Here is a 13,746-nt window from a genome sequence, read left to right as displayed (position 1 = left end):
TTTACCGCTCCTTCAGGCTGTTTGTTCTTAGAAGTGCGGCTGCTCTACTTTGAGCTGTAGGGACCTGTGTGTTCGGTCTTTTTCATAGGAAGATCCCCGTTCACTGGATGTTGCTTTAAAGTGTAGTCTGTAGCTTTGACCTTCCAGGACCTTCCGGTGGCGTCCCACGTGGTTTCACTGAATAGGTCAGGTGACTTACAGTTTCCAGGCGGGGTTTTCGAATTTGTACAGCGTCCGATCGTAGTTTTCAAAGTCTTCCTTATATTGTCCCACACTGTCTCTTAGCCATACGCGTTTCGGGGTCAATGGCCCCTTCCTCAGTGGTACAGACAGTGGGGTTGGGGTGTCCTTTTTATATCATCTTTAATTGGTTAGATGCATGCTGGGACAGTGGGGGACTGGAAGACCAGGATATGGACTTTCGTTTTATGGCGATTCCTTTTTCATCATTCCAGTTCATATTCATATGTGAACAACATTGCGGTTTTCAGTTTCCAATATATAAGGCTACATTATTATCTCATTACACGTTTAAAATATACCTTTAATAAATATATGTACGAAATAAAAATGGAAATTAAGATAAGAGGTGCAACATATACATATACTTTCAGAAATTGTGCATAAACGCCACTATGATTTAAGTGCGTTTTCAATGCGGTTCACTAAAAATGATGCAATAAGTTACTAAGGTTGTAATCAGCTAGGGATTCATAGGTGTATCCCATTTTGTGTTCATTTTCATCAAAGCTATTCAATATGTACATACAGAATCCAATACATGAACTATCATTAGTTAAAATACAGAAATAAATAAATACTACTATTATTTTGTTAAAAACCGCCTTGCTAAGGTTTGAATTACCCAAATATTCCATAAAAGCCAAAAAACGCACCTGCGGTTTCGGTGCGTTTTTGATGCGTTTTTTCTAAAAATTGCAAATCTAAGTAAAAGATGGTGATTAAAATCTATTCCCATATTCCCTTTCATGTTTGTAGTATCTAAAATTCATAGTACAATTCAGAACTTGATATCTATAGTTCTTGATACAGTAATGTTGTTCACATATGAATATGAACTGGAATGATGAAAAAGGAATCGCCATAAAACGAAAGTCCATATCCTGGTCTTCCAGTCCCCCACTGTCCCAGCATGCACAGGTCCCTACAGCTCAAAGTAGAGCAGCCGCACTTCTAAGAACAAACAGCCTGAAGGAGCGGTAAAGTACCCTGTGAACTATATAATTAATCTTTCTTTGCTCCACCTTATGATTGGTATATGAACTTTAAGGACACTGACGCAATATGGACTTTGGCAATTTATTTTAGCAATTTATTTTAGCGGTCCAGCATATGCGATTCCCAGGAGGCTACATGTGCTTTTAGAGTATTTTATGTATTTTATGTGTATTCTTATATAATATGTTGCAATATGAGATAAATAATATTTTCAGACATTCATTTCTGCCTTTGTCTATTTGATGCCCGATACTGAGTGACGCCCAACCTTGTTTCAAATAGTATACATTCCAGTAGATGTTTGTTAGGATATGTTCAGACTGGTGATGAGATTTTTTTTTTTTACTATCAGGTTTCTTTAGAATTTTGATGGGTACAATAGCAGTGTTGTCCTGCATGGTAAAAATATTAAAGGGGTTGTGTCAGTTCAACAAGTGGCATTTATCATGTAGAGAAAGCTAATACAAGCCACTTACTAATGTATTGTGATTGTCCATATTGCCTCCTTTGCTGGCTGGATTCATTTTTCCATCTCATTATACACTGCTCGTTTCCACGGTTACAACCACCCTGCAATCCAGCAGCGGTGGTCGTCCTTTCACAGTATAGGAAAAAGCGCTGGCGGCTGGGACCATGAGAGCGCACAAATTTCTTCACCACGCTGTATCTTGTGGATCATGGACCCATTCAAGTCAATGGGTCCGCACCGCAATACAGGATTCACACGACCAGTGCCCGTGCAGCACGGACGGCTTACGGTCATGTGAATGAGCCCTTACCGATATGTGAGACTTTACAGATTCATTGTTTGCAGTCAACGTATCCGCATCCCTGTTTACACAGGATAATGTGCTGCCAGCAAATGATGATTTTAGGTTCCAATGGGTGAGCAGCAGCACATTTAGGCCTTTTTCACACTACAGTATGTCGATTTCAGTGTTTTGCGTTCCGTTTTTCACGGATCTGTTGTTCCGTTTTTTTGTTTCCGTTGTGTTTCGGTTCTGTTTTTCCGTATGGCATATACAGTATACAGTAATTACATAGAGAAAATTGGGCTGGGCATAACATTTTCAATAGATGGTTCCGCAAAAAAACGGAACGGATATGGAAGACATACAGATGCATTTCCGTATGCATTCCGTTTTTTTTGCGGACCCATTGACTTTAATGGAGCCAAGGAACGTGATTTGCGGCCAAATATAGGACATGTTCTATCTTTCAACGGAACGGAAATACGGAAACGGAATGCATACGGAGTACATTCCGTTTTTTTTTGCGGAACCATTGAAATCAATGGTTCCGTATACGGAACGCAAAAAACGGCCCGCAAAACGGAAAAAAAAAACGGTAGTGTGAAAGAGGCCTTACTTGTTCATTCCATATAATTCCCCTAAGCCCAAGTTAAAGGACCTTTATAATGTGCTGCCTTTGCTTAACTTCAATTAAGGCCTCATGCACACGACCGTATTTTTTTGCGGTCCGCAAAAACGGGTTCCGTTTTTCCGTGATCCGTGACCGTTTTTTCGTCCGTGGGTCTTCCTTGATTTTTGGAGGATCCACGGACATGAAAAAAAAGTCGTTTTGGTGTCCGCCTGGCCGTGCGGAGCCAAACGGATCCGTCCTGAATTACAATGCGAGTCAATGGGGACGGATCCGTTTGACGTTGACACAATATGGTGCAATTTCAAACGGATCCGTCCCCCATTGACTTTCAATGTAAAGTCAGGAGTTAATATACCATAGGATCTGAGTTTTCTCCAATCCGATGGTATATTTTAACTTGAAGCGTCCCCATCACCATGGGAACGCCTCTATGTTAGAATATACCGTCGGATTTGAGTTACATCGTGAAACTCAAATCCGACAGTATATTCTAACACAAAGGCGTTCCCATGGTGATGGGGACGCTTCAGGTTAGAATATACTAAAATAACTGTGTACATGACTGCTGCCTGGCAGGTGCTGCCAGGCAGCAGAGGGCAGCCCCCTTCCTGTAGTTAACACATTGGTGGCCAGTGCGGCCGGCCCCCTCCCCTCCCCTGTAGTTAACTCATTGGTAGCCAGTGGGCCCCCCTCCCTCCCCTGTAGTTAACTCGTTGGTGGCCAGTGGGCCCCCCCCTCCCTCCCCTGTAGTTAACTCGTTGTTGGCCAGTGGGCCCCCCTCCCTCCCCTGTAGTTAACTCGTTGGTGGCCAGTGGGCCCCCCTCCCCTGTAGTTAACTCGTTGGTGGCCAGTGGGCCCCCCCTCCCTCCCCTGTAGTTAACTCGTTGGTGGCCAGTGGGCCCTCTCCCCTCCCTCCCCCTCCTAATTAAAATCTCCCCCGCTATCATTGGTGGCAGCGGAGAGTACCGATCGGAGTCCCAGTTTAATCGCTGGGGCTCCGATCGGTAACCATGGCAACCAGGACGCTACTGCTGTCCCGGTTGCCATGGTTACTTAGCAATTCGTAGAACCATTATACTTACCTGCGAGCTGCGATCTCTGCGTCCGGCCGGGAGCTCCTCCTACTGGTAAGTGACAGGTCTGTGCGGCGCATTGCTTAATGATCTGTCACTTACCAGTATGAGGAGCTCCCGGCCGGACGCAGAGATCTCAGCTCGCAGGTAAGTATAATGGTTCTACAAATTGCTAAGTAACCATGGCAACCGGGACAGCAGTAGCGTCCTGGTTGCCATGGTTACCGATCGGAGCCCCAGCGATTAAACTGGGACTCCGATCGGTACTCTCCGCTGCCACCAATGATAGGGGGGGAGATTTTAATTAGGAGGGGGAGGGAGGGGAGAGGGCCCACTGGCCACCAACGAGTTAACTACAGGGGAGGGAGGGGGGCCGGCCGCACTGGCCACCAACGAGTTAACTACAGGGGAGGGAGGGGGGCCCACTGGCCACCAACGAGTTAACTACAGGGGAGGGAGCGGGGCCCACTGGCCACCAACGAGTTAACTACAGGGGAGGGAGGGGAGGGGCCGGCCGCACTGGCCACCAATGTGTTAACTACAGGGGGGGGCCCACTGGCCACCAATGTGTTAACTACAAGGGAGGGAGGGGGGGCCGGCCGCACTGGCCACCAATGTGTTAACTACAGGGGGGGGGGCTGCCCCCTGCTGCCTGGCAGCACCTGCCAGGCAGCAGGGGGCAGTCATGTACACAGTTCTTTTAGTATATTCTAACCTGAAGCGTCCCCATCACCATGGGGACGCCTCTGTGTTAGAATATACTGTCGGTTCTGAGTTTTCACGAAGTGAAAACTCAGCTATGAAAAAGCTTTTATGCAGACGGATCTTCGCATCCGTCTGTATAAAAAGTAACCTACGGCCACGGATCACGGACACAGATGCCAATCTTGTGTGCATCCGTGTTCTTTCACGGACCCATTGACTTGAATGGGTCCGTGAACCGTTGTCCGTCAAAAAAATAGGACAGGTCCTATTTTTTTGACGGACAGGATACACGGATCACGGTCTCGGCTGCAAAACGGTGCATTTTCCGATTTTTCCACGGACCCATTGAAAGTCAATGTGTCCGCGAAAAAAAACGGCACAACGGTCGTGTGCATGAGGCCTAAGGTTGCTTTATGTGTTATTTGTATATGGCACGGACGGTCAAGCCTCCAGTAAATGGTTTTCATAGAACCATTTTATGTATTTAACAAAGTCCTTCTCTTCATGCTGTTTACTTTCGCCTATACAGAGGGATTCTGCCCATTACTTTGGGTACGTATATTTCCGACAAGTGAGAGACAGTTCTGTGAAGAGAGGATACTTTCAGAAGGTAAGGAATTATCTTTTCTATAAAATCACTTGGCACATAGACACTATCGACATATATTAGGAACATATATGATTCACAAACTTCAAGACTAAAGGGCCTGTTACACTGCCTGATTTTCGGGCCAGTTATTGTGAACTAGCGTTCATTGGAGCACTCGTCGTGATAATTGCTCCATGTAATTGTACAGTGACAAACAAGTTAACACTCATTTGTTGGATGGTCGCATATTTTTTTGCAGAATAAAAGATGCCCGATTATAGGCAGCAGATCTCCCTGTGTAATAAATACAATAGCAATCATTTCTCTCTCATATACTTTGTATCAGCCAGTGTAATAGGCAGATGCAAAAGAGCTGCGATCAAGGTGCTTATTGATCACTGCTCGCCCTGCCCAAACATCAGGCAGTTTAATATGGTGCATTGTCAAAAAGAATCTGTCATGTGAAAGACCTCTTTAAAACAGGTAGTTCATGTTTTACTTAGTATGCCTGACTAATTCATCTAGAGGAGAAAAAAATATGGCAACGATCAAAGCACCTTTCTTGCAGCCATGTGATCTCTCAACACTAATCCTCTTTAGATGTATAAATGAAGACAAGTGAATTGCTGGAATATATTTAAAATTCTACTCTTTTACCTAGAGGAGCTGTCTCATCAGAATGGCTTGACATTCTGACTCACACACACAGTCCTAAGTAGGGGACCCCACCCAGGGGTGGATTAAGTGCATGATAGACCTGGGGCTGTCTACCCAACTCGGGCTCCTCCCTCCATTTTAGTTTAGTTTTTTTTCTATATGAAGAGGCTGTGGTGCTTCGTGAGCGCCACAGTCTCTTCCTAGGCCATATGACATCACATTCATCGTTCACGTGGCCTAGGTGCAGCTCAGTTCCATCCGAGTGATTGGGGCTGAGCTGCAATACCAAGCACAGTGCTATCAAATGGACAGAGCTGTGCTTGGTAAGGAGCAAAGAGGCTGCAGCGCTCACTGGGATATCGCGGTCTCCTCAAACAGCTGATTGGCTGGGGTGCCAGGAGTCGGACCCCCACCAGTTTCATATTGATGACCTATCCTGAGGATAGGCCATCAATATAAAAAATCACAGAGAACCCTTTTACCTTATGTTATTTGTAGTGTTACACTGCAAAAATACCCAGGAGCCATTGTCTCCTAAACTGAAAAATGTAGGAGCCAAATTAAATTTTTAGTTGCCAAATTTAAAATACATAAATTATAATTTAAAAAAAGGAGAAGATGAGACGCACGTCACAGTAGTGAGTCAGCACTACATATAGGAGAATACAGCACAACATACCTCTTACATCCAGTGACATCTCCTGTCATGTAGACCTTCTCTTTCCTCTTCACCTCCGTTTGACCCAGAATGCCATGACTAATTATTTCAGCCGCATCTTGTTTTTACAGAGTTTGTTACACAGACATGTTAGATTTCTCATAATTGGGGTAATTTATCAAACTGGTGTAAAGTAGAACTTTCTTAGTTGCCCATAGCAACCAATCAGATTCCACCTTTAATTTTCCAAAGGAGCTGTGAAAAATTAAAGGTGGAATCTGGCTGCTATGGGCAACGAAGCCAGTTCTACTTTACACCAGTTTGATAAATTACCCCCAAATGTCCCCATGGTGTCTACAGCAATTATAATGTTCCCTAGAGTGCCCCCAGTAATAATAACATCCTATATTGTGCTCCAGGTAATAATGCCTGTATAGTGTCCCTGAAAAATAATGTCCCCTAATATGTCCCTGTAATAGAAATGCCCCTACTGTTCCTCCCCGATAGCAAGGTCCCCCACACTACCCCCATACAGTAATTTTCCCCACACTGCCCCCACATAGAAATCCCCCCCAATGCCCCCACAGTAGTAATTTTCCCCCACACTGCCCCCACAATAGTAATTTTCACCTACTGTAACAGTCACGTACACACACACACACAGGGGGGAGGATAGTGACCACTGCGCTCCACCCTCACCCCTGGCCCTGCCTACTTGCCTCACGAGTCCTGATGACAGGGGACAACTGGACGGCAGTCCCTAACTTAGGATACGTGCGGGAAGGACAGACAAGACAAATAACGGATAGTGAACGGACCGGGTCAAAACCAAGAGGACAACGCAGTACAGAGGGATAAGCAAAGAATGGTCAGGAGAAGCCGGGGTCATAAATACCAGGAGAGTCGAGAAGTACCAAAGGAGTCCGCAAAGAATAGTCAGGTGGAAGCCAAGGTCAAAATACCAGGAGGGATGCGCAGTACAGGAGGAGCAGGCAAAGGATCGTCAGGGAACAGGATCAGGTAAGTATACAGGTATCCAACAACTGCCAGGAACCTAAATTAACAGGCAACTTGTGGCCAGCAGGCTGCCTGTATTTATAGTGGGGAGTGAGGGTCATGTGACCGACCAGTCGAGCACCGAGTGATCAGCTCGGCGCTCAAGGCAGACCTAGGAGCAGGGAGCCTCCCAGCTAGCAAAGCTGCCCTGGGAACGAGGTCAAACACAGATCCTCGCTCCCGAAGCTAAGCAGCAGGTCTGCGGCTGATGGGAGACTGAGTGCGCCTTCGGCACCCCGTTACACCTACACTGCCCCCACAGTATTAATTTTCCCCCACACTGCCCCCACAGTAGTAATTTTCCCCCACACTGCCCCATGTAGTAGTTTGCTCCCCATGTAGTAATTTGCCCCCACTATCCCTTCAGTAATATCATCCTGTGCCCCCCAGTAATGTCCCCCAAAATTGGCACAAAAAAAATAAATAAAAGCAAATACCTGGCGCTCGCTCGTAAATGGTAGGCAGGCGTGAATACGTCACTGTGCTACATCCCGTCATAGGCGCACGATGACGTCATCACGCCCGCCTGCGCCAGGATTTTACTACCGCATAGGCTTCAGGCCTACTAGGCCTGAATTCTATAGCGGTGATCGGCAGGGCAGGGAACTATGCACTCCCATGCCCCACCGTAGTATGTGGGCATTGGGCCCCCAGCGATGCTGAGCCCAGGGCTGCCGACCCAAACGCCGCCATTATAATCCGCCATTGCCCCCACCCCCCTTGGTGTCCATATGACCTAAGGTTTGTCTTCATGAGACACTCCCTTTAAAGCATATCCATAATAGAACCAGAAACAATCCAAATCCACTAAATTCTGTCACCAAACAAAGAGAAATAAGAGCTTGAATTTGGCTGAATCTGGTTAAAGCACATATTTTTCTCCCACAGTCTGTATGAGTTCAATGTTACATTTTCCTGTGACATTCATCCTAAAATGGAGACAGAGATAAATGCAGCTTTTGGGATTAATTTAGCTATGCAAGCCCCTGGCCATATTTATGTTATATCCCATATTGCGTATTGCATACCCGCCCAATTGACTGAATACTGTACATATCTCCCTGCTTTCTTTTCAGTCTCTAGTTCTTCTCTCCAGTTTACCTTACACCAACTTGTTTCACACACTGCTGCAACTCATAGCACCCGAATATTTTAACAAACTGGAGCCCTGTCTTGAAGCTGGTAAGAATGAAATATGATTAACAAAGCAAAAGAAAGTTCTCTTAGCATGCTTGTATTAAGCAAACTTTTTTCATCTAGCCAACTGCAAATTTTGAGCAAAAAATTTTGAATGTTTTTTTAAAGTAACTATGAGAAGTATAAATATCTTCATGTATTCAGTTACCTCTGTAGATCAGGAGAAAATGGTTGAGGCAGTGGTGGCTAAAAAGTAGCTCTACATTTTTCTGCTGTATAATTGCAAGGTCAGCCACATCTACCCAGGTAATAACGATGGCTGGCCAAATACATTAGAGGATATTTGGCAGATTTTACTGGTAATCTGATGTAAATGCTGGCAGCCTGACTGTCCCCAACATCTCCAATCATAATGCAAGAATGCAAGGAAAAATGAACAGAGGCACTACATAGGGCAATATATCTCTAAAATCACCTGAAGCCAGAGAGCAATAGCCCGAGTGCTCCCCTTGTTGAGTTCTACAAGATGCCGCTGGAATGGAGGATCCCTTGTATAGCTAAATAAATAGGGGGTCATTAACAAATAGATATACGCCACTTTTGTGCCTTATATCTAGTGAAGATCCTGTCGCATGCCATGGTACAGCATAATCTGCAACTTCTTCCCCACTCACGCCAGGTCTAAAAAAGGGGGCGTGGCAGGGAAGGGGATGGGCAGGTGTCTAAAACCCCGATCTTAATAAATGTGTCCCATAGTGTATATGGAGAATCCAGTGTATATCTCTATATATGTAGTGTGTGTGTGTATATATATATATATAGGAAAGGCTCCTTTCAGACGAGTGAGTTCCACACTCCGGACTCGTAGCGTGAGTATGCAGCAGCTCCTGTCCTGACCTCCCAGCACTGACGGGCTCACTTAGCATTATATTGATTTATGACTCTATACCAACTTTTGATTCCCTTACTTTGAGACAGATTTGTATGCCAGAATTGTGGTGCAATTTTGTCGCAAAATGGCACATTGTAAGCCCCACCCCTTCCTCATGAAGCCCCACCCCTTCTCAATCATGTTTGGAAAACGTGTAGAAACCCTAAATCTGGGCCATTGTTTTCATAGCTGGGTTTAAGCAGTCCTCCTCGCATATGCTTAATGTCTTATAAAGAGGTGATGTAAACATAGTCTTATAGTTAAATGGTTTCTCTGCGATACAGTATTTTCATCTGGCTCATGTCGTATGACTATAGCTGTTTTTCTAAGCCGAATCTTTCTGAAAATGATAAAATAGTCTTGTTAACATTATATTATGTTCATATAAGGTAATGACAAAACTATAATTATATTTTTTTTGCTAAAGTTTGTAATCAGATCGATCGATGGCCATTTCCTGAGCCAGGACTTTCCCTGTCATTGCCTATAATGGGACTTGTATTACAGGTACTTTCAAACATCTACAGCTTGTTTTGCACCAGAATTTCATGTACACTTGCTTTGCCAAATATATTAAGGGTTTACCCACAATTTTGCTTCATTAACAGCATGCTAGACACAAGTTTTTTTTATAGAGCTGTTGTGGCAACTTCTTGTCTATTTTGTACCTTGTTTTGTCACAGACTTTTGGTACATGTTTCGGTTGCATGTTTTAGACAAAACCTATACCAGTTTCAAGGTGGTATAAAAAGTGGTGTACAATTCTGATAATATAAAGCCCTATGGTGCATTATGTTGCAGGTAGGTATATTTGTGGCGCATTCCCCTTTACCACGTTCTAAATCACAGATTTAGACACATTTATCAGTTCAAATACTTAGTGGTCATAAATTTGGTGCAAACTAAAAATGGATAGGCACAATATTCTGGCTCAGAAGAAACTTCTCTTAATATATCTGCCCTGATGCTTGTTATGTGACCCATTTAATGTGCTGAAGATAATGTGCAAAACAAGCTGGTATACGAGTTCCTATCAGACTGGAACAGTTTCAATAGAATCCAGGAGAAATGGGACTACTTAAAAGTGGCATTATTGAAGGCAACAGATAATTGCATTAGGCTTGTCACTAAAAGCAAAAAAAGGAAGTGACCACTGTGGTAGCAGAAGTGGCCAAAATCATTAAAAACAAAAAGATAGCATTTAGTAATTATAAAAAAAACAAAAAAAATAAGTATGACAGGGAAATTTATCAGATTAGGCAGAGAGAGGCCAAGCAAGTTATAAGAGCTTCTAAAACACAGGCAGAAGAGAAATTAGCTCAGTCAGTGAAAAAAGGCGATAAGGCCCCTTTTACACGGGCGAGTATTCCGCGCGGATGCGATGCGTGAGGTGAACGTATTGCACCCGCACTGAATACCGACCCATTCATTTCTATGGGGCTGTTCAGATGAGCGGTGATTTTTATCGCATCACTTATGCGTTGCGTGAAAATCGCAGCATGCTCTATATTCTGCATTTTTCACGCAACGCAGGCTCCATAGAAGTGAATGGGGTTGCGTGAAAATCGCAAGCATCCGCAAGCAAGTGCGGATGCGGTGCGATTTTCACGCATGGTTGCTAGATGACAGTCTATTCACTGTATTATTTTCCCTTATAACATGGTTATAAGGGAAAATAATAGCATTCTGAATACAGAATGCTTAGTAGGTGATCAATTGAGAGTTAAAAAAAAATAAAAAAATTAACTCACCTTCTCCTCTTGTTCGCGTAGTTCCCGGTCTCTTCTTTACTTCTTAAAAGATGAACTACCGGCTAAGGACCTGTGGTGACGTCAGATCACATGCTCCAATCACATGGTCCATCACCACGGTGATGTACCATGTGATTGGAGCATGTGATCTGACGTCACCAAAAGTCCTTTAGCCCACAGCTCATCATTAAAGAAGTAAAGAAGAGACCGGGAACTACGCGAACAAGAGGAGAAGGTGAGTTAATTTTATTTTATTTTTTTTAACCCTCAATTGATCACCTACTAAGCATTCTGTATTCAGAATGCTATTATTTTCCCTTATAACCATGTTATAAGGGAAAATAATACAATCTACACAACACCGAACCCAAACCTGAACTTCTGTGAAGAAGTTCGGGTTTGGTTACCAAACATGTGTGATTTTTCTCACGCGAGTGCAAAACGCATTACAATGTTTTGCACTCGCGCGGAAAAATCGCGGGTGTTCCCGCAACGCACCCGCACATTTTCCCGCAACGCCTGTGTGAAAGGGGCCTAAGACATTCTTCAGATACATAAATGAAAAAAGGAAAACTAATCTTATTGATTTTTTTTTTGATTGGGTGACTAAAATAATAGATGGAGGAGGTGTGGTAGACATCGCTTATCTAGACTTCAGTAAGGCTTTTGATACTGTCCCACATAGAAGGCTTATCAATAAAGTGCAGTCTTTGGGCTTGGACTCCCATATTGTTGAATGGATTAGGCAGTGGCTGAAGGACAGACAACAGAGGGTTGTAGTCAATGGAGTATATTCAGACCATGGTCTTGTTACCAGTGGGGTACCTCAGGGATCTGTTCTGGGACCCATATTGTTTAATATCTTTATCAGCGAAATTGCAGAAGGCCTCGATTGTAAGGTGTGTCTTTTTGCTGATGACACAAAGATTTGTAACAGGGTTGATGTTCCTGGAGGGATACACCAAATGGAAAAGGATTTAGGAAAACTAGAGCAATGGTCAGAAATCTGGCAACTAAAATGTAATGTTGATAAGTGCAAGATAATGCACCTGGGACGTAAAAACCCAAGAGCAGAATATAAAATCAGTGATACAGTCCTAACCTCAGTATCTGAGGAAAGGGATTTAGGGGTCATTATTTCAGAAGACTTAAAGGTAGGCAGACAATGTCATAGAGTTTACTGCCTAAATAAAGTACGTTAAAAACACTTTATTTCATTTTATTAAACGGTAATCTCCACAAATATAGGCTGATAGGGTGAACTGGAACTGATTCAGACCAATAATTATGCTGGTTCCTAAATTGACCCTACCACAAGAACTCCTTATTGTGTATAGGAGTATGGAAAACAAAGGAACAGTCGTGCTGCAGTCCTAAGAGTGTATCTGCACTAGTCCTTCAGGGCTGCAGTCCCTATAAACAGTGCGTACCCTATTTCTGTATAGGACCAATATGCAGGAGGAATGTTCCCTATTGGGGCTCAAGTAACGTGAAGAGAGTCAGCCTGCATGTATCAAATATATCCTGCAGTGCTAATGCTCGACGCGTTTCCGTTCCGACTTCTGTCAGTGATTCATCAGGAGCATTGATCCGGAGCATTGATCCGGATTCATCAGGAGCAAGTGTCCGGCCGAGACTATACACTGCGACCCTGATGGTGAGTACGCAGCAATCACGCCAGTACACTTGATCTAATTGCTGACTATGTAACTTGATTACAGACGCTACACGCCTCTGATGGCGTGCGTGCAGCAAACAACGAGCCTCCCGGCTCAGGGTCAGGGTCGCAGTGTCTAGTCTCGGCCGGACACTTAGATCAATGCTCCTGATGAATCACCGAGAGAAGTCGGAAGGGAAACGCGTCGAGCATTAGCACTGCAGGATATATTTGATACATGCAGGCTGACTCTCTTCCCGTTACTTGAGCCCCAATAGGGAACATTCCTCCTGCATATTGGTCCTATACAGAAATAGGGTACGCACTGTTTATAGGGACTGCAGCCCTGAGGGACTAGTGCAGATACACTCTTAGGACTGCAGCAGGAGTGTTCCTTTGTTTTCCATACTCCTATCCAGGGGCGGGCACAGACAGCAGAGGGCCCCTGTGCAAAGAATATGCCCCCCCCAGCCAAATTCGCAACCTAACCTATTCCATCCTAACATTACTTATAGCAATAAAAAACATACAGGGTAAGGCTACTTTCACACCTGTGGCACTACTCTTCGGCCACCTGATCCGGCAGAAAATGCAAGGAATGGGCCGGACACAAACCGCAGCATGCAGCGGTTTGTGTCCCGCTGATTCTCAGCATTTTTGCCAGATTGTGGCCGGATCTCTGCCGTACCCCATTATAGTCAAAGGAGCCGGCGGGCATTCTGTCTGCATCCAGCAGTACTGGATCCAGTGAATTCCAACACGCAGATGTGAAAGTAGCCTAATACAGTGTCACATACCTCTACCATCCAGTGACGTCTCCTTTGATGTAGATGTTCTCTGTCCTCATCTGACCAGACCGCCATGATGATTTCTTTCAGCCATCTCTTCTCTCTGCAGAGTTTGACAGACA

At 44.3% G+C, this 13,746-nt stretch overlaps 1 protein-coding gene across 3 annotated transcripts in view; it reads left to right on the top strand.

The window, feature by feature from the left end:
• Positions 1 to 13,746, top strand: part of DENND6B (DENN domain containing 6B) — a 126,939-nt gene that overhangs the window by 67,092 nt on the left and 46,101 nt on the right. For all 3 annotated transcript variants that reach the window (XM_040413546.1, XM_040413545.1, XM_040413544.1), the window contains exons 5-7: positions 4,930 to 5,010; positions 8,437 to 8,542; positions 9,856 to 9,935. In XM_040413546.1, the coding sequence (XP_040269480.1) occupies positions 4,930 to 5,010; positions 8,437 to 8,542; positions 9,856 to 9,935 (267 nt within the window). The remainder of the gene's footprint in view (positions 1 to 4,929; positions 5,011 to 8,436; positions 8,543 to 9,855; positions 9,936 to 13,746) is intronic.

Source organism: Bufo bufo, chromosome 1 (assembly GCF_905171765.1).
Source record: "Bufo bufo chromosome 1, aBufBuf1.1, whole genome shotgun sequence".
NCBI classification, from domain to species: Eukaryota; Metazoa; Chordata; class Amphibia; order Anura; family Bufonidae; genus Bufo; species Bufo bufo.
This window is presented reverse-complemented; position numbering and strand designations above follow the sequence as displayed.